The sequence below is a fragment of the Gastrolobium bilobum genome, unplaced genomic scaffold, assembly GCF_033153095.1.
Source record: "Gastrolobium bilobum isolate Gb01-03AN ecotype WA unplaced genomic scaffold, APGP_CSIRO_Gbil_v1 utg3329, whole genome shotgun sequence".
Lineage (NCBI taxonomy): Eukaryota > Viridiplantae > Streptophyta > Magnoliopsida > Fabales > Fabaceae > Gastrolobium > Gastrolobium bilobum.
Genome location: NW_026895337.1, coordinates 24597 through 42811, shown reverse-complemented (window position 1 = coordinate 42811; position 18215 = coordinate 24597). Strand labels below are relative to the sequence as shown.

Here is an 18215-nt window from a genome sequence, read left to right as displayed (position 1 = left end):
ATAGAATGAAAAGGTTGTTGATCAAGAAAAGTGAAATCAGCAGAAACAATATAACGCTCAAGATCGGGAGAATAACAACTATAACCCTTTCAAAGACGAGAATAACCAAGAAACATACACCTTAAAGGCTTTAGATGTTAACTTGTCCTTAACAAGAGTGAGATCATGAACAAAACAGATACAACCAAAGACATGTGGGGATAAAGGATAGAGAGGAGCATCTGAAAACAATAGGTTATGGGCAATGTCATTGTTAAGTACAGAGGAAGGCATATGGTTGATGAGAAAAAAAGAGACAAGTATTGCATCTGCCCAAAAGTGTAGAAGAACATGCATGTTAATAAGAAGAGACTGGGTAGTTTTAATGAGATGTTTGTTTTTATGTTCGGCCACCCCATTTTGTTGTGGAGTGTGAGGACAAGTAGTTTGGTGTAAAGTACCTTGTGTGGCCAAGAAATTAGAAAAGTCAAAAGAAACATATTCCTTAGCATTATCACTACGTAAAATACGAATAGAGTCACCAAATTGAGTATGAAACTCAGCAAAGAACCTTTTATAAATGGAGAATAACTCATAACGATTTTTCATTAAATAAACCAGGTACAATGAAATTAATCATCAATAAATGTAACAAAATACCGAAAGTCTAAAACAGATAAAGTACGACCTGTACCCCAAATATCTGAATGAATAAGAGAGAAAGGAGCATCAGCTCGTTTATTGACTCGACAGGCAAAAGAGAAGTATGTGTGCTTCCCTTGCTGATATGAAAGACAATCTAAAGACTGAAAACCAGATAAAAGAGGAACCATCTTCTGCAATTTTGTAAGGCTTGGATGACCGAGGCGACTGTGGATAAGTTGTGGAGATTCTGTGAGAGAGCATGCCACTGAAGGATGAGACACAATCGGATAGTAAAGACCCCGTGACTCATGGTCCACTCCAACCGTCTTCCCTATACCCGGATCCTGCACAGAAATAGAATGGATAGAGAAGGTAATAGTGCACGTAAAGGAGTGGACCAATTTACTAACAGAAATTAAGTTATAAGGGATGTCAGGAATGTAATAGACAGATGTCAAGGTCAAAGATGAGGTTGGACGAGCTTGTCCAATCCCACGAACAGGGGCTTTAGTGCCAATGGCAAAGGTAAAGGAAGGTAAACGATCAAAATAAATAAGAGATGTAAAGATTTCCTTATTACCACAGAGGTGATCGGTAGCACCTGAGTCAAATATCTATGGGCCAAGTGATGTAGAATGAGAAACACAAGCAACAGGATTACCAGTATCTGGTGACTGAGGAAAAGCCTTCCTGAGAAGAGTCTGGAGTGCTGCGTAGTCTGCAGGAGAGAGAAAGAGACTAAACCAGATGAAGTAGTATCTGACTGAGCTATATTCGCAGCATGAAAGGGTCGCAGGTGAGAATACTTCGTGTAACAACGCTCTTCATACTTCAAGTGAACAAGAGATGATTCTTCCATTATGAATGCAATAAAAACTTGCAAAACAAAGCAAATACAATCAAACCGACAGCCAAACAAGAGACCCACGAAGAACCAAGAGCAGATCCGGAAGGAGGAGACAAAACCGAGTACTTTTGTCCAAGAACGACAAAAAAATATGAACACCAGAACAGTGTTTTTTTTTTTGGCGATGAACAATGTTTCCGATGACGTGAACAGTATTTCCGGCAGATGAACAGTAACTCTGACGGTTGTAGAAACAAGCCGGAGGGACGCACGGCGTAGAGGAAGGAGAGAACACCTAAGTAGTGGACTTAGGGTTTTAGCAGAAGCGGAAGATCCCAAAGCAAAGAGCTCCGATACCAACTTGAAATTGAATAAGTGTATATATGTCTATTACAATTGTACAAGAGCTCTCTATTTAAAGAAACTAAATGACTTACTGGGCTAAGCCCACAAGATGCGGGACTATTCTATTATATACACTGAACTACTTTAACATACTATTCTAACAACCAAAAACTACAACAACTTCATGATACATTTAATTATTGGCAGTTAACTAGGCAGCTCTAATCCAATAACAAAGAACAATTTAACAAACAATCTTTAGTTAAGAGTCAAATGCTTGAATGGATAATACAACTCCAAATTTTATTTTTTTAATAAAACAGGTATGTCTATATTTAGTTTTCCTTTATTTATTTATTTATTTGGGCAATAAAAGAAGTAATTATGGAACGAAGGAATACAAAGGGGGATAAAATTACTAGAAAACAACAGTAAACTAACATAAAAACAGAGCACAAAAGCAAGTACAGACAAAAAATCAAGAAAAAGAGACATCCACTCCCTGTCCATGTCTATCTAGGAATTTCTAGGAAGAAGTGTAGGAGAAACAAGAACCATAAGAGACTGGTTTAAGAAACTAAGCAGATATAACTTCGTTTAGACTCAATAACTTTCCTTTCCCTAACAAAACTTCCAAAGACAAATCCAAAACACAACATTGACTAGTAAAGTCCACTGCAATCATCCATGGATCTCCAAGTCAGAAGTAAACTATAATCATATAAATGAACAAGAAGAATAGTTCCTTTGTTAATAATAAAAAAAAAAAGCTCAATTTAGGTTTGACCATAATAGCTTAAGCATTCATGCAAAATTTAGTACGGACAAAGCATAAGCTTTTCTAAAACTTGCAAGTTAGTCCTCTTTGTGGTAATTTGCAAGGGAAATCTGTAGGAGAAAGAAAAGTTAATCTTACACTTTCTTTTATAAAAAAGAATCGGAAAAACAAAAAGAAACAGGGTAGTAGAACCAGGAATCTTCCTAAAACAACAAAAACAAAGAAACAATAACAAACAGTGCGAAACTGTAGGTCAAAATTATTGGTTAGCTTTGTTGATTTGAGGAACTTGTTTACACTACAAGCAAAAACTTTCCACACTTGTATTAATTTCTTAATTTCTTGACAGTTCTGAATAAAAAAAAGAAAGATAAAAACCAAGAATGAAGCAGGAGATTCAAGTTTTCACACCTAGATTGGTAGGATTCATTAAAGCTAGACATCAAATATTCACTCATTGAAAGGAGAGAAGGTCCCAGAGTTGACCCTGCTGCTTCCACTGCATCAGCTAGTGCCTTTTCCTGATTAGGGAATTTGTACGAGCTTGGTCTGAACCTTTGAATCCACCCTCCTTTGATATTTTGGGCTACCTTCAAAATAATAGAAATTAAAGTAAAAGTTAATCAGGATGCACCAGAGTCCATTTTTGAGCAGCAGTAAGTGTAAGACTACAGAGACATGGTAAAATATAAAAACACAAATCAACAATCAGTGACAAACCTTTTCAGCAATTGGCAAAGATAGATTAAACGGAATTGGACCTCCCCCACCCCCGCCACTCAACAGAGGATTAAAATAAGAAGTTGAAAGAGTCAGGGACAGTTGATCAGGATGTGGCTTGAGCTTGAGAAATAGAAGACCAATAAACAAGAAGATAGCAGGAATCATTAGCTGGAAAATAATCGTTTTGTGATCTCTCCGAGCAGATATTGCCCTCTTAATGAATAAAGCTTTAGAATGTTGCCAAAATGTTGACCTAGTAATGAGACAACAGCCACAACATTGCCTACTCAAGAAGTCGAAGAAACTAATAACTGTAGCAAAAATTAAACCACAAGCTCTTCCCACCATGGTAGATATGAAACCAAGAATCTTCTTATAATTTCCAAAAACTACAAGACAACATATTTTTGTGGATTGGCGATCATTAGAACAAGCCATAGAGTCTGATATTAGGAGATGGTTATTTTCTTCTAAGCATTCAACTTCATAGTCACATCCTGCAACTCTCAAGAATACCTCCTCCAGGGTTGTTACAGATATACCATAGCTTTCAATACCAAGACTGTCTTTGTCACCACTGCCACTCAATTCCATGTTTGAAACTGGTTTTTTCATGCAACCTTCAATTTCCCTAAACATCCTCTCAAACGCTGATGAGGAGGCCATAGGAAGCCTGAAGGAAATCTCAGTTCCGACCTGGAAATGCATATCCAGTAAGACAGGATAAAATGGAATCAACAATCATAATCCCATGTATAACCAGGGGGGAAGAAGGAAAGAACTTAGGGTGAGAAATCATTTTTAAATTGAGAGTTCAAACTGGATTATGCATGACCAAAGCACTGATAATAATTCAAATAAAGGTTCAAAAATCCATTACATTATATAATTTTTTTAATGGGGTTCATATCAAATGAGAAGGACAATTAAATTGTTCACAAAAATAAAGGTAAAAGAGGAAAACTAGGGCCTAATTTACTACTAAATATGAGCTCGCCAAAATTTGCTTAACACTCAATGGTCATATTGAGAAAATTAGCTTATTCAAGTCAGAAGTACTGATTTCTCTCATAAACTATTTTACATGTATGAAAATCTGACAAGTAAGCACTCTTCAACTTTTTTTCCCTATTAAATGAATAACAAATGTGTTTCTTTGCATTCGGTCCTGTTTTTTGCATGCACCACATTATATCACAGCAATGCTCTCCTGCGCCTTTCTTTAACAGACTAACAAAACTTAATAAAGAGAACAATTACCTTTTTCTTTTTAATTTGAGAAAAAGTAGGATGGTGAGTCTGTCGATTATCTATTGTTATAAAAAATGGAAATTAAGAAAAAGGTAGTGATGGCATTCCTAATTTCTACACCACTCAGTATTCCATTATGTCTTGGAACCTTGGTCTTTTTCAGTGACCAAATTGACAAAGAAGCTTCCAAGTCAGAATCCCTTTTAATTTTACTAGACACCATCTTTTTGTCTTCCAACCTACATAGGAGGAATTAGGCGTTTTGTTCTTCGGGAAAATTTTATTTGAATCCATACTCATTCTCCAAACACAAAGATCTTCTTGAAAAGCCTATATAGAAATTGCAAACCGGCTCCAAAGTTGAATCTTTATATTTGAGCAGCACTATTCAACAGTATCAACACTACTGACTTGTCGCATACTTGTCCACATAGCAAAGTTTATCTTATTCTCCTGATATGTGGAGAGTGGCTCTAACGCAGCAACAGCTGCAGTTATTTCTACATTGCCATTTAGTCACTTACACATGGAGTAGGAATTTCAGAGTGTTTAATGAGTCTTGGGCATCCACAAAATTTGATGCAGTTTCGTTTGATCATGTTCATTATTTTAGCAAGATCAACTGAACAAGAATGCCAATATTTTAAGGCAGTGTGCTATGTATGCAATTCATTGGTGTCTGGTTGGAACAAAATGCTCAAAGTCAAATTATTAAGTAGAAATATTTGAATCTGGAACTTCTGAGACAAAATAGTATTTGTTCCCCCTTTGTGGTGTTCAGTACATTAATTTTTTCAAGGAGTCTCTTTGGTAGACAAGCAAAGAGACTTTAAGATGTTAAATTTTGTTTGTTTCAAGTTTCTATTAAGGAGGATATCCAGCAGGAAAAAAGAACGTTCAGAGGAACTTCACCACACCAATTTAAATTTTCATATACTCATGTACAGTAAAATTGACAAATAAATACACATTGCATGAGCTTGATATTAACATGTACTCACTGAGTTATACTGTGAGAAAAATACCTCGCTTACACAGGTTGCTGATGGAACATGACGGTATACTATATCACCAGCTATAGAAGCAGAAGGAGCTGACTGAAAGGGCAAGGTTCAAACGAAAACCAAATAAAAACAAACAAAGCCTTCCAATTATGAAACATCAGTCACTCGAGGAATTAAAAACAATAATATCAGGAAGAGAACAAACCTTCACAAGAGTTAGAGTATATCCAACTCCATAATGATGCTTCAAGAAAAGGGAGCTGTCAAAAAAAAAATTACAATAAGGGGAGAGAGAGAAAAATGTACAGTACAGTTATATTAAAAAGTTTAGGGTGATAGGTAAATACATGAATGTTTTTTTAGCCATAACATATCAGTGGTAAAACATTTAAGCCCTGACATTTTTGGACCCTAAATCAGAATTGAGAAACAGAAAAATTCACTCAGACAATGGGATAAAACTGGGCCATTTGGTGAGACCTAGCAGATTAAACAGGGCATGCAATGAACAATAACAGAAACAAGGAATAAAAAGGATTGACTCCGCTAAAGTGAGGAGTCCATTTTAGAGGATAAAATGTGCAGTTACTACTGTAGTTAGAATAGTCAAGGGAGTAGATTTTGACGAAATCATATTTCATTATACAGTTGCATGTATTTTATCATAACCTCGGCTGTTTTTACATTTTAAAGTGCATTCCTCACTTAAAAGGAGTCAAATTTGAACAAAAACAAAACTGGGCGTAGGCATGCAATGAACAAAAACAGGGGGAAGCATCAAGCCAGTGTGTTTGAGTGAAATTGGAGGCGTATGACTAGAACATGAGAAGATGAACTGAGCTGAGTTGAACTGCATGGAATTTGGAAGACAAGTTGTTGTAAATATTTGTTATTTTATTATTATTATTAGTATTTGTTGTATTGGGCCAAGCCCATTAGGTCAAGAATTAAATCAAGTATTAGGGTTTTCATTCTCTATAAATAGAGACCTCTTTGTACAGATTATTTACACAATTCAATAATATTTCAAATACCCTTTTCTTTCAAGTTGGTATCAAAGCTCTCGATCCTGAGGGCTCTGCTTCCGCGCCTACGAAACCTTTTTATTCTTTTTTACGTCTCTCGCTGCCATCAGCCGCCACCGGAAAATTTTTTCCGGGGACCTCTTGGACCGAGAAGACCATTGCTTCACTGTTCCTCTTTCTTTTTTCTTGTCTATTACACAACAAGAAAAAAAAAAACGTTCACAGAATCAACCTTCAAAACTTAGAACCACCGTACAGAACATGTTCATCGCGATTGGACCCTTTTTCCGGCGGATTCTTCACTCCGAACAGCCACAGAAACCATCGCGCTCGCCGGACGACCTTTGCCTGAAAAACCCAGCACCATCGGAGGTCAGACGCGCCTCCACGCGCCGCCCTTGTCTCTGCGCGTGAATCCCACGCGCCGCCAGCTTCACCGGCGCGTGACGGTGGTTCTCGGCTGCGGACCACCACGGTTCTGATCGTCTCTCCAAGCCGGCTCTGGATCTGTGCTCTCCACTTTGATCGGACATCGTTTGGTATTTTTTCCGAATTTCTTGGCTTCTTGGAGTTTGTTCTTTCACCAATTTCTTGCCTCCGACCAGATCTGACGTTGTTTGGTATTTGTTCCGGCCACTGTGTTACTGTTTCGGCCGCTGTGTTACTGTTCCGGTCAGATCTGACGTTGTTTAGTATTTGTTTGTGATTTTTTTTGGCTTCTTGGTGCTATTCTTTGACAAGTTTTGTGCAGTATGGCCTCTTCTCAAAGGAGTTCCTTTACAAAATTTTCTGATGGTGCAACTTCTGAACCTAAGAGAGATGATCGATGGTGTTCTTATTGTAAAAGAACAGGTCATATCAAGGATCTATGCTTTCGCCTCCATGGAAAGCAAACTGTCTTAGAAAAGATGAATAGGATGCATGGTCAACAGCATTTTACTTCCTCTAAAATAAATTCTGCATTTCGTCCAGATGAGTTGGAACGGCTCCGAACCCTCCTTGATTCTTTAAGTAAGCCATCTGATACTAGTACTTTGACTATGACTGGTATGAGCTCCAAAACTTATTTTTTCATTTCTTCATGTAATGATTTTAAACATTCTTGGGTTGTTGATTCTGGTGCTACTGATCATATGGCTTGTTGTGCTGACTCCTTTACTTCTTATCATCCTACCATTGGAACTCATACAATAGCCGTAGCTGATGGCTCTCATACATCAGTTGCGGGTTCTGGTGACATAAACTTACAGCAGTCCTTACATCTTAAGGATGTTCTTCATGTTCCTAAACTCTCCACGAATCTTCTTTCGATTCATAAAATTACAAAAGATTTGAATTGTACTGTAACCTTCTATCCTACCCATTGTGTTTTTCAGGATCTCGCCACGGGGAAGACGATTAGTAGTGCTAAAGAGCAAGGTGGGTTGTACTATCTGGTGTCACAATCTCCTGCAAATAAAGTAACAGATCACATCTTGATGTCCCATGGTCAATCAACTGCTGATTCTTTGATTTGGCTTCATCATAAGCGCTTAGGTCATCCTCCATTTAGTTTACTCAAATCTTTATATCCGTCATTGTTTTTGTCTAAGTCTGTTGAGTCTTTTCATTGTGATGTTTGTGAATTTGCTAAGCATCATCGTGTGTCTTTTCCTTCTAGTATTACTAAGAGTGCTGAACCTTTTGATCTTATTCATTCTGATGTTTGGGGTCCCTCTAAAGTCCCTCATGCTTCTGGAAATAGATGGTTTGTTTCTTTTATTGATGATTGCACTCGTGTAACTTGGGTGTACTTAATGCATGAAAAGTCTGAGGTACCACAACTGTTCTTTCAATTTTATAAAATGGTTGAGACCCAGTTTGGTAAAAAAATCAAGAGACTAAGAACAGATAATGGTACTGAATATGTTAATCACAGTTTTTCCCACTTTATAAGAAATAACGGTATGATTCATGAACTTACTTGTGTTGACACCCCCCAACAGAATGGGGTTGCTGAAAGAAAAAATCGCCACCTTCTTGAAGTGGCTCGTGCATTAATGTTTCAGACACATGTACCCAAATACTATTGGGGAGATGCTATTCTTACTGCAGCTTTCTTGATCAACCGTTTACCCACTCGGGTACTTGACCATGTAAGTCCTATTCACTCTATGACTTCTTTTTTCCCTTCTATTCCAATTATGAGTCTTCCTCCACGTGTGTTTGGGTGTGTTGCTTTTGTTCATGTTCATAAACATCATCACAGTAAGTTGGACCCTAGGGCTATTGAATGTGTTTTTCTTGGTTATGCTCCTGATAAGAAGGGCTACAAGTGCTATCACCCTAGTAGTAGGAAATTTTTTGTTTCTATGGATGTTACATTTCAGGAATCTGAGTCTTTTTTTCAAGGTCTTCATCTTCAGGGGGAGAATCCTTCACCAGAAATCTCATCACCTCCCTTCTTTGAGTTTGAATCTTCAGTGTCTACTCCTTTACCTGTGTCAGTGTATCCTCCTCTTGGTCCTGTTCCTCCTGTGTCTGTTCCTTCTGTGAGTAATCCTCCTGTGACTGATTCTCCTGTGATTGATACATCAAGTACACCAGAGATACGGAAGATTATGACACATGAGTTGGTATATCAAAGAAGGAAACATCCCACATTGCCTCAGCAGCAACCTCAATCGTCTGAACCACTGGTAAGTCCTGAATCTCATATTTCTAATCATGATGTTAATACTTCTAATGACTTACCCATTACTACTGATTCTGATGATTTACTCATTGCTCTTAGAAAAGGAAAAAGAGCTTGTGCCAAGAAATCTTGTCCCTCCTGTTCCTCTTGTACTCAATACTCTATCTCCCATTTTGTTTCCTCTTCTAATCTTTCTGTGCAGCACAAAAGCTTTGTTTCAGCACTAGACTCTATTGCAATCCCAAAATCAGTACATGAAGCCTTGAAAGATGGGAATTGGGCTCAAGCCATGCAAGAGGAAATGAATGCGTTGGAGAAAAATAAAACATGGGAGGTTCTTGATAGACCTAATGGAAAGAAAGCAGTAGGGTGCAGATGGGTTTATGCCCTGAAATATAATTCTGATGGAACTCTTGAGAGATACAAGGCTCGATTAGTTGCCAAAGGTTACACTCAAACCTATGGCATTGATTATGAAGAAACATTTGCTCCAGTTGCAAAGATGAATACGGTGAGAGTCTTGTTATCCCTTGCTGCCCATTACAATTGGGATATAAATCAATTTGATGTGAAAAATGCTTTCCTCAATGGTGAGTTAGAAGAAGAAGTCTACATGGAAATCCCGCCTGGTTTTGATTCTGTGAAGGGAGAAAATAAAGTTTGTAGATTAAAAAAGGCTTGTATGGATTGAAGCAGTCACCTCGTGCCTGGTTTGGAAGGTTTACTAAGGTTATGATGACCTTAGGATACAGACAGAGTCAAGGAGATCACACTCTTTTCTTCAAGCACTCCCATAATGGGAAGCTTACTGTGCTCCTTGTATATGTTGATGATATTATTATCACAGGTGATGATTTTGTAGAAAAACAGATTCTACAAACACGGCTTGCCTCTGAGTTTGAAGTCAAAGACCTTGGGAAACTGAGATATTTCCTAAGGATAGAAGTAGCTCATTCAAGGAAAGGAATTTTTATTAGCCAGAGGAAATATGTTCTTGATCTTCTCAAAGAAGCAGGAAAGCTCGGGTGTAAACCCTCTAATACTCCTATTGAGCAGAATCACAAGATAGGCTATAAAGAAGAGAGTCCTCCAGTTGATAAAGGACAATATCAACGGCTAGTTGGGAAATTGATATATCTGGCTCATACTAGACCAGATCTAGCTTATGCTGTTAGTGTTGTCAGTCAGTTTATGCACGATCCAAAGGAGAAACACATGCAAGCAGTAGAGAGAATTATGCAGTATCTTAAAGCTACTCCTGGTAAAGGATTGTTATTCCGACGTGATGGCAATCTATCTTTAGAAGTTTACACTGATGCTGATTATGCTGGATCCGTGACTGACCGTTGTTCTACCACTGGTTACTGCATGTTTCTTTGCGGTAACTTGGTGACATAGAGAAGTAAGAAACAAGATGTGGTCGCCAGATCAAGTGCAGAAGCTGAATTTCGAGCTATGGCTCAAGGCATTTGTGAGTTACTGTGGCTGAAAATTATACTTGATGATCTCAAAATAAAATGTGAGGGACCTATGAAGCTGCTATGTGACAATAAGTCCGCTATTTGTATAGCTCATAATCCGGTTCAACATGATCGGACTAAACATATTGAGGTCGACCGCCATTTCATCAAAGAGAAACTTGATAGCGGGTTGATTACCACTCCATACATTCCCACTGGGCGTCAATTAGCTGATCTATTGACAAAGGGACTTCCTTCAGACAGATTTCAAGAACTTACTAGCAAGCTGGGAATGATAAATATCTATTCTTCAGCTTGAGGGGGAGTGTTGTAAATATTTGTTATTTTATTATTATTATTAGTATTTGTTGTATTGGGCCAAGCCCATTAGGTCAAGAATTAGGTCAAGTATTAGGGTTTTCATTCTCTATAAATAGAGACCTCTTTGTACAAATTATTTACACAATTCAATAATATTTCAAATACCCTTTTCTTTCAAGTCAAGTACATATGAATTTTACTAGGGAGGAGCATTGAACCCTAGCCCAGCTTGGAAAGATGCATTTTGTGCATCTGGAGACCAGATTTTGTCCCCCAATGAACTGATCAATGCTAACATACTCACAAGTTCGTGAGTTCACCTGAGTTGGACCAAGTTCATCAGGGTCCAAGTTTTATAACATTTTGGCTCAATTTGGGGAGCTGGGGTCGTAAATCCATGAGTTTACAAGTTAACACTTGAGTTGGAAGCAACAACTCTCCTAAAACATATGCTGTAAGGTGAAGTTGTATTGATAGAATTTGTAAACATGTAAGAGAAAGTGAGACAGAATAAGAGAAACATATAGATAGTTTTACATCTCCAACACAAGTGATGATGAAAAAACTGCACTTTGCTACAAAATGTTGGCGTCTATCCCAAGGTTCTTTAACATGGTATCAGAGCCTCGCCGTCCCTCACTTTCTCTTGTGGCGTTTCGTAGCACAGGTAAGATGGGCCTGTTGCATTGTCCACTCTTCAAGCCCAATGGGCTCTTGTGTGAGGGGGCATGTTGAGATATATAGTCCCACATTGGTTGTATGTGCAACTAATGTGGAGTTTATAAGGCCTTGGGCGCTCTCACCCTTTGAGCTAGCTTTTGGGGTGGTGTATCCCAAGGTTCTTTCTTTAACAGCGTCCTTGTTGCTTTCATACAATATAGAATGACCCAGAACAAATTGCTGTGAAGTGAAAGGGTACACCCAAATCCATCGCCACAACAAACAACTTATTCAAAAGGAAAGTAGCTTTCCTACAATGCAGAATTCTAAAAGCTACTGTTTCTAAACTAGTGCTGCACAAAACACAAATATCAGGAGAAAGAGCTATGTGGGGCCTGGGAATCTACAAGTACAACATGCCATTAGTTTTAATATTATCAAGCATCCCTGCCTAGATAAAGGACTAAACCTTTGAAGGAGTCTTAGATTTCCAAATGGGCTTGTCAAGAGTAAACCTCTCCAGTAGTAAATATTATGAAAAGTTAAATAGCAGGTATTCTTCAAAATTGCTCCAAGACATAATAATATCTGAGAAAAAGTAAAAATGAAATAAACCTTCCACAGCATTTCAGAGAACCATTGGCCATGATAGCTATCCGGTCACCTAGTTCATCCGCTTCATCCATAGAATGTGTTGTTAGTAAAATTATCCTGCCCTTCTTAATTTTTTTTATTAACTGCCAAGTCAAGCGCATCGAGTATGGATCCATTCCGCTAGTAGGTTCATCAAGAACTATAACCTGCCAAGTAAGTCCAAAAGATTCCAGTTTTGTTCAACATATAAATATAAAAACGTGATGTCAATGTGTCCTACCTTACTGTTTCCAATCAATGCAATTCCAAGAGACAATTTCCTCTTCATGCCACCAGAAAGAGCTCTCACAACACTGTTGATTTTATCAGCCAGGCCCACCTGTTCATGCAATAGAAGTTATCTAGCATCCTATGTTGATTTTTAAACAAACAGAGCAAATGATTAAAAAGGAAAAACAGAGCGTGAGGCAGTAGGCAGTGCAAATTGAAATCTATTGTTGTTAGTCACGTATGTTTCTCCCCGTGATTCCAAATTTTTAAATATTGTATTGTAATCATAGTGTAATCTGAGCACAGAGAATAATCCCTCTCATAAATTTATTCATTAATCAATGTACACCACATAGCCAAACAGAGAAACTAAAAAGGAAACAAAGTAATTGAGAAATCCCAAGAATAATCTGAGATGTCAACAAAAATTAAGAAAACTAAGTAACAAGGAATTGATGGCAGGGCACTGGCTTCACCGGTCAGAGAAACAATGATGGCGGATGATGATGGCCAGTAGAGGGCAGCAATGACTGAGGTCTGTTTGAGCCCAAAAATAAAGTTTTTAAGCACAACGAAGACACAAACAAAAATGGGTCAAGGGCCTGGGCTGCAATGAAGGTGGTGAATGCAATGAAGGCAGACTAGGGTTTTTTTGGGGAAAGCAGACTTATGAATTGGGAGCTCTGATACCCAAGTCGAAACATATTATTCTTAATCTGAATGTTTTTCTTTGTTAAGTTCATCTACAAATGTTTAGATATATAGATTAACGTTGGTATAAAAGTCAAGAGTTGTTGGTACAAAAAATTAAAGATGGCTCAACTATCTTTTGACTAATTACACATGGTAGTTCTGTTCTTACAACATAGCTTTATCATGAAAGTGACCTTAAGATTTTCCAAAAACTTTTCGGAAGACATTAAGCGAGTGTTGAGCAAATTTTGTAGTTTGAAGCATGAGGTGGGAGTTTGGAGAATTATTAGAATGCTAGGTATCTTCTCGTCCAAGCAAAATGAGAGGATGCTGGGTACACTTCTATCTCATCTACAGTTGGAAATGGTGAAGAATATGCTATAATTTGGCACGAGTAATGGCATGTATCCATAGTATATCAGAGGAACTGTCCCAAGGTTATTTCACTCACAGAGTCATAGCTCTTGATGAATATAAAAGTCATACGAAGTATTAGGATTTAGGAATATACACAAACTTTCCTTGATTAGTAAACGAGCTGAAACCTAAGCACAAGTTTACCTTGGAAAACTTTTTACATGTGCTATCAAGCTTAAGTAATTACAATTCAGCATAATTTTATAATAACTTTTGTACTTAAATTGTTTTTGTTAGGTATAATATAAACTATTCATGAGTGAAACCTAACAGCTTAAACTTTTGGGAGAAAGGGTTCATGACATGGTATCAAAGGCTCTATGATCAAGTAGAGTTCAATCATTGTCGCCGCCATTTTTCTAATAAAAAGTGGAATTTCAGCACAAGAAAGATGCCGGATGATGAAGCTTTACCCATGAGCTTGTGCATTGTCTACGCTTCAAACCCAATACAAAAAAAATGCTCTTGCGTGAAGGGGCGTGTTAAAAGATAGACGAAGCTTTGACTGTGGTTAGAGATATAATATCAAAAAAAAAAAAAAATCATATGCCTTTACCCAACAGCTTAAGCATTTGGAAGAGTTCGTTCATGAAAATTTACATTTTATTTATAGCAATGAAGGATTTTATTAAGTGTTAAGACTCCAAAAAATAAGACTAAAGGTCTAACAACAATGCCCCAGTCAATTAGATAAGCTTCCATTTTACCATTTCAATTTCCTTGAAATGATCAACAACGCTTTCTCAATCATACTTACAGATGTTTGTGATGAAAATAAGAATTCTTGAAATCAGCAAACTCACCTCATCAGCCATGTCAGTAACAACATCATCCAATGAGTCTTCCTCCGCACCCTTTAATATGGCAAATAGTTCTAAATGCTCTCTCACCTGCATGAAGCCAATGGAAGAATTAAGCATATTTTACATTATTAAATTGAAAGGTGTTTATAAATAATAACAAAACAAAAAAATTCAGTAACATGACAATCTAATCAGAGATCAAAAGCTAGGTTTATATCTATTTTTATAGAATTATATCTGCAAAGAGAGAAAGGATGTTAGAGGAAGAACCCTTATTTCTTGAATGGATAAGTGTATAGCATTATTCATCTCAGTATTGTTTATAGTAGGGAAAAAGACCATGTAAAACCTGTAATACAAGTAGTGATGGACAGAAATTTTGGAAAGTGGGAGCAAGAACAAGGGAAATATACACACAATGATAAATATAGCGTTTGATACACATTTAAAATATAGTAACATAAAATAATAAAAGATAAAGTTATAATTATTTCCTACACAATTGCATAGAAATATAAGTCACAACTCTATCAGAATATGTTGATTACATTGCCATAACAGCTACATCGCAGAGCAGATGCAAACGCAAAATGGCTGAAAGCCCACCAAAATGAAACAAACAAGAACATATTCACAAGAAGTTCAGCTTATGAATTAGGTGTATACACAAGGTATGCATTTAGCTATAGAAAAAACGGCTATGATTAATATTCTGAAACCAGCATTCAAACAAATATACAGACAATAATAATTAGACAAATGCAGAGAACAAAAAATAAAAGCATGCTTCTACTTACAGTCAATTCAGGAAAGAGTATATCATGTTGTGGGCAAACACCCAAAATCTTCCGTATCTCATCCTACAAAACAAGACAGTTGCATTCTGAATGGACACAAGAATAAGCAAATATTCCACAAGAAATGGAAAAGCAACAAAAAAACTCAGAAAGAGGATATCCATGTCTGGCTGCTCAGCAGAAGAAAAGAAGTTACAAATCCAAATTGAGACATATTTCATCATTACCAACATAAATATTATATACATCCTTGACACCCCTGTAAACTGTGGTTTGCAAGTCGGATGAGTTTGTAGCAGCACAAGAACTAAGTAGTAAAGAACATTTGAAACCTTGTATTCAGCAAAATAGATTAACTGGAGTTTAACTGTTTATTGCTCCATCTTTGTGTAGATGGCATTGTCAATAAACCACTCCGCATTAAACCCCGACTAGCAAGAGTAGGGATGAGAGCAATCTTTATATGCACCCTTATCCTTACATATTTGCAGAGGCGGACAGTAGGATCGAAAAAAGTTTGTTTAGGATTGAAAAAGAAGGATAAGAATTAATGGAAGTTTGTTTAGGATTGAAATAGAAGGATAAGATCGGTATTGGGTGTCCTAAAAATATAAACTTCTAGGATTTCCAAACTTATGTTCCAAACTTTTAGGATTGAAAAAGAAGGATAAATCGGTATTGGCCTCTAGTCCAAACACACTATTCATTGCTTATGACAAAAAATAGAAGTTTGTTTAGGATTGAAAAAGAAGGATAAGATTTAATGGAAGTGTGCTTTATATGCAATTTTGGGGTGTATTTGGTTGGTGAGCAACACTGTTCATGGTTGTCTTTTACCCTTACATTTGTTATGGGATAATATAGTGCTTATGGCTTCTTTGTTGATATGCTCTAATGCTCATGGTTGCTTCTTCAATTACTAATATGCTAATAATTGGACAACTTTGTTGCATGATTGAGTCAACTTTTTTCTTTTCTTGATAAAAAATTAAATTCATTCAGACAGGGAAGAAATCACAAGGAAGAGGGAGGATAAAGGAGAGAAAAACTTCAATGAAGCAAAACTGCCCAATTCCCCTGCACATATAACAATATTTGCTTAACTTTGGTTCACTATTTTCTTGTCTTACTGTTTTCATTTTTCTGGTTAGAAAAAATCCTTATCCTCCCTGGTTGTACTTTCACTCCTTTCTTTCTGATAATAAAAACATTTTTTCATACCTAAACCTCCATTATACTAAAGTTTACAACTGCATAACAACACATATACACTTCATTTAATTACCACCGTCTTAATCATATAAGACTTTCTAAACACTAAATATTCTCCTAAAGTCCTTAACATATACTGTTTAGGATGAGCACACAAGAGACTGTAGCAAACAACTTACAATATCTGATACAATGTTCTTTCCAAACACCAAAGCATCCCCAGAAGTAGGAGGAAGAAGACCAACAAGCATTGAGATTGTCGTGCTTTTCCCAGCTCCATTATGTCCTTCAAAGAAAACACACAATCATAGAGCAACAACTTTTTCTCGCCAATAATATATAAAACTTAGTAGTGCAGATAAAAACAAATTAAAAAAGTGTAAGTTATGAGATCCTCTTAAAACAATAAAACCAAAAAAACAATAAATAGCAAGAAAAAAAAAAACATTAATACAGAAGGAGACTGCAATCTCTCTGAATATCCATCAAAGCCATACCTCATTTAACCATTGACTAAGCATTGGAAAGAAGCAAAAAAGGAAATCTTATCCACAGTGCAAGGTGGAAGACACTAACAACGTAAAAGTAATATCTAAAAAATTTAAACAAACAATAAATTAAAATCGACAAATTCTAAAAGTTTTTAACATTTTAAACCTTCAAAAAATCCTGCCTTTACCAACCACAATCTAGTTTTTCAAGACTCAGTCGCATCTCTATCCCACTGTTCCTCTACCCAGTATATCTCCACCATACTCTCTGACTCTCAAATTTTCAACCAAGAGCAAAATCAATTTTATCTTGAAAGATATTTGATTTTTCAATCAACAATTTCCAAGACCTATACAAACCCAAGTCTCCCATCACCCAGCAACGAACGACTTCCTTACTAGCACCAAAATCTTTAAGCCACAACTTCATTCACAGCAAAATAGAAAAAGGAACAGCAACAGGAAGCAAATTCAAATATAAAGAGAGAGAAAAGGATCGTACTGCAAAACCCTTATTTATATGTATATATATTAGTGTCTAACACTGAACAAGGAGGATTTGTTTATAACAGGGAAAGAATAGTATGTGCGTAGAACAATAGTACAAAGGTAGTAAAACTATATAAAAACCACTTCCCATCAAACCCCGACTAGCAAGGATGGGGTGAGCCGGTGAGAGCAATCCTTGTACGCAGCCTTACCCTTGCATAATTGCAAAGATGCTATTTTCGGATTTGAACCCGTGACCTTTTCAGTCATAAAAGATCAATTTTACCACTGCTCGAGGTTTGTTCTCTAAGTAGTAAAACTATAGTAGTAATAATAAAAATAATAATAATGTTAGAAAAATATAAAACCATTAATGTAACCTCACCCAACAGCTTAACCTTTTGGGTTGAATTGATTCTTTATATGGTATCAAAGCCTCCGTGACCAAGTGGTCACGAGTTCGATCCCCACCGTCCTCCATTCAGTTAATAAATAATTAAGTATTATGAAATTTCTTAGCACGGTAGGCTGAGCTTGATGCATCATCCACTTTTTCAAACTCAATGGGCTCTCGTGTGAGGGAACGTGTTAGAGAAATATAAAAACCTCACCCAACAGCTTAAACTTTTGGGTTGAATTAGTTCTTTACAAATAATAATAACAAGAAGAACTAAAGCAATCTAATAGTAATACAAGTATATCTGATTAAGTAATTTTAGAGAAATCTAATATAAAAC

The 18215-nt window shown here is 36.7% G+C and overlaps 1 protein-coding gene across 2 annotated transcripts in view; it reads right to left on the bottom strand.

The window, feature by feature from the left end:
- The window catches only part of LOC133306310 (ABC transporter A family member 1), a 66189-nt gene that overhangs the window by 32340 nt on the left and 15634 nt on the right, over nt 1-18215 (bottom strand). The window contains exons 14-22 of one of the 2 annotated variants that reach the window (XM_061506617.1): nt 16678-16784; nt 15287-15349; nt 14490-14576; nt 12587-12685; nt 12328-12512; nt 5774-5832; nt 5594-5661; nt 3315-4013; nt 3006-3184 (exon numbers count right to left, since the gene is read on the bottom strand). In XM_061506617.1, coding sequence (XP_061362601.1) covers nt 3006-3184; nt 3315-4013; nt 5594-5661; nt 5774-5832; nt 12328-12512; nt 12587-12685; nt 14490-14576; nt 15287-15349; nt 16678-16784 — 1546 coding nt within the window. Of the gene's footprint in view, nt 1-3005; nt 3185-3314; nt 4014-5593; nt 5666-5773; nt 5833-12327; nt 12513-12586; nt 12686-14489; nt 14577-15286; nt 15350-16677; nt 16785-18215 lie in introns of both variants that reach the window. The other variant, XM_061506620.1, reaches the window with a different exon arrangement.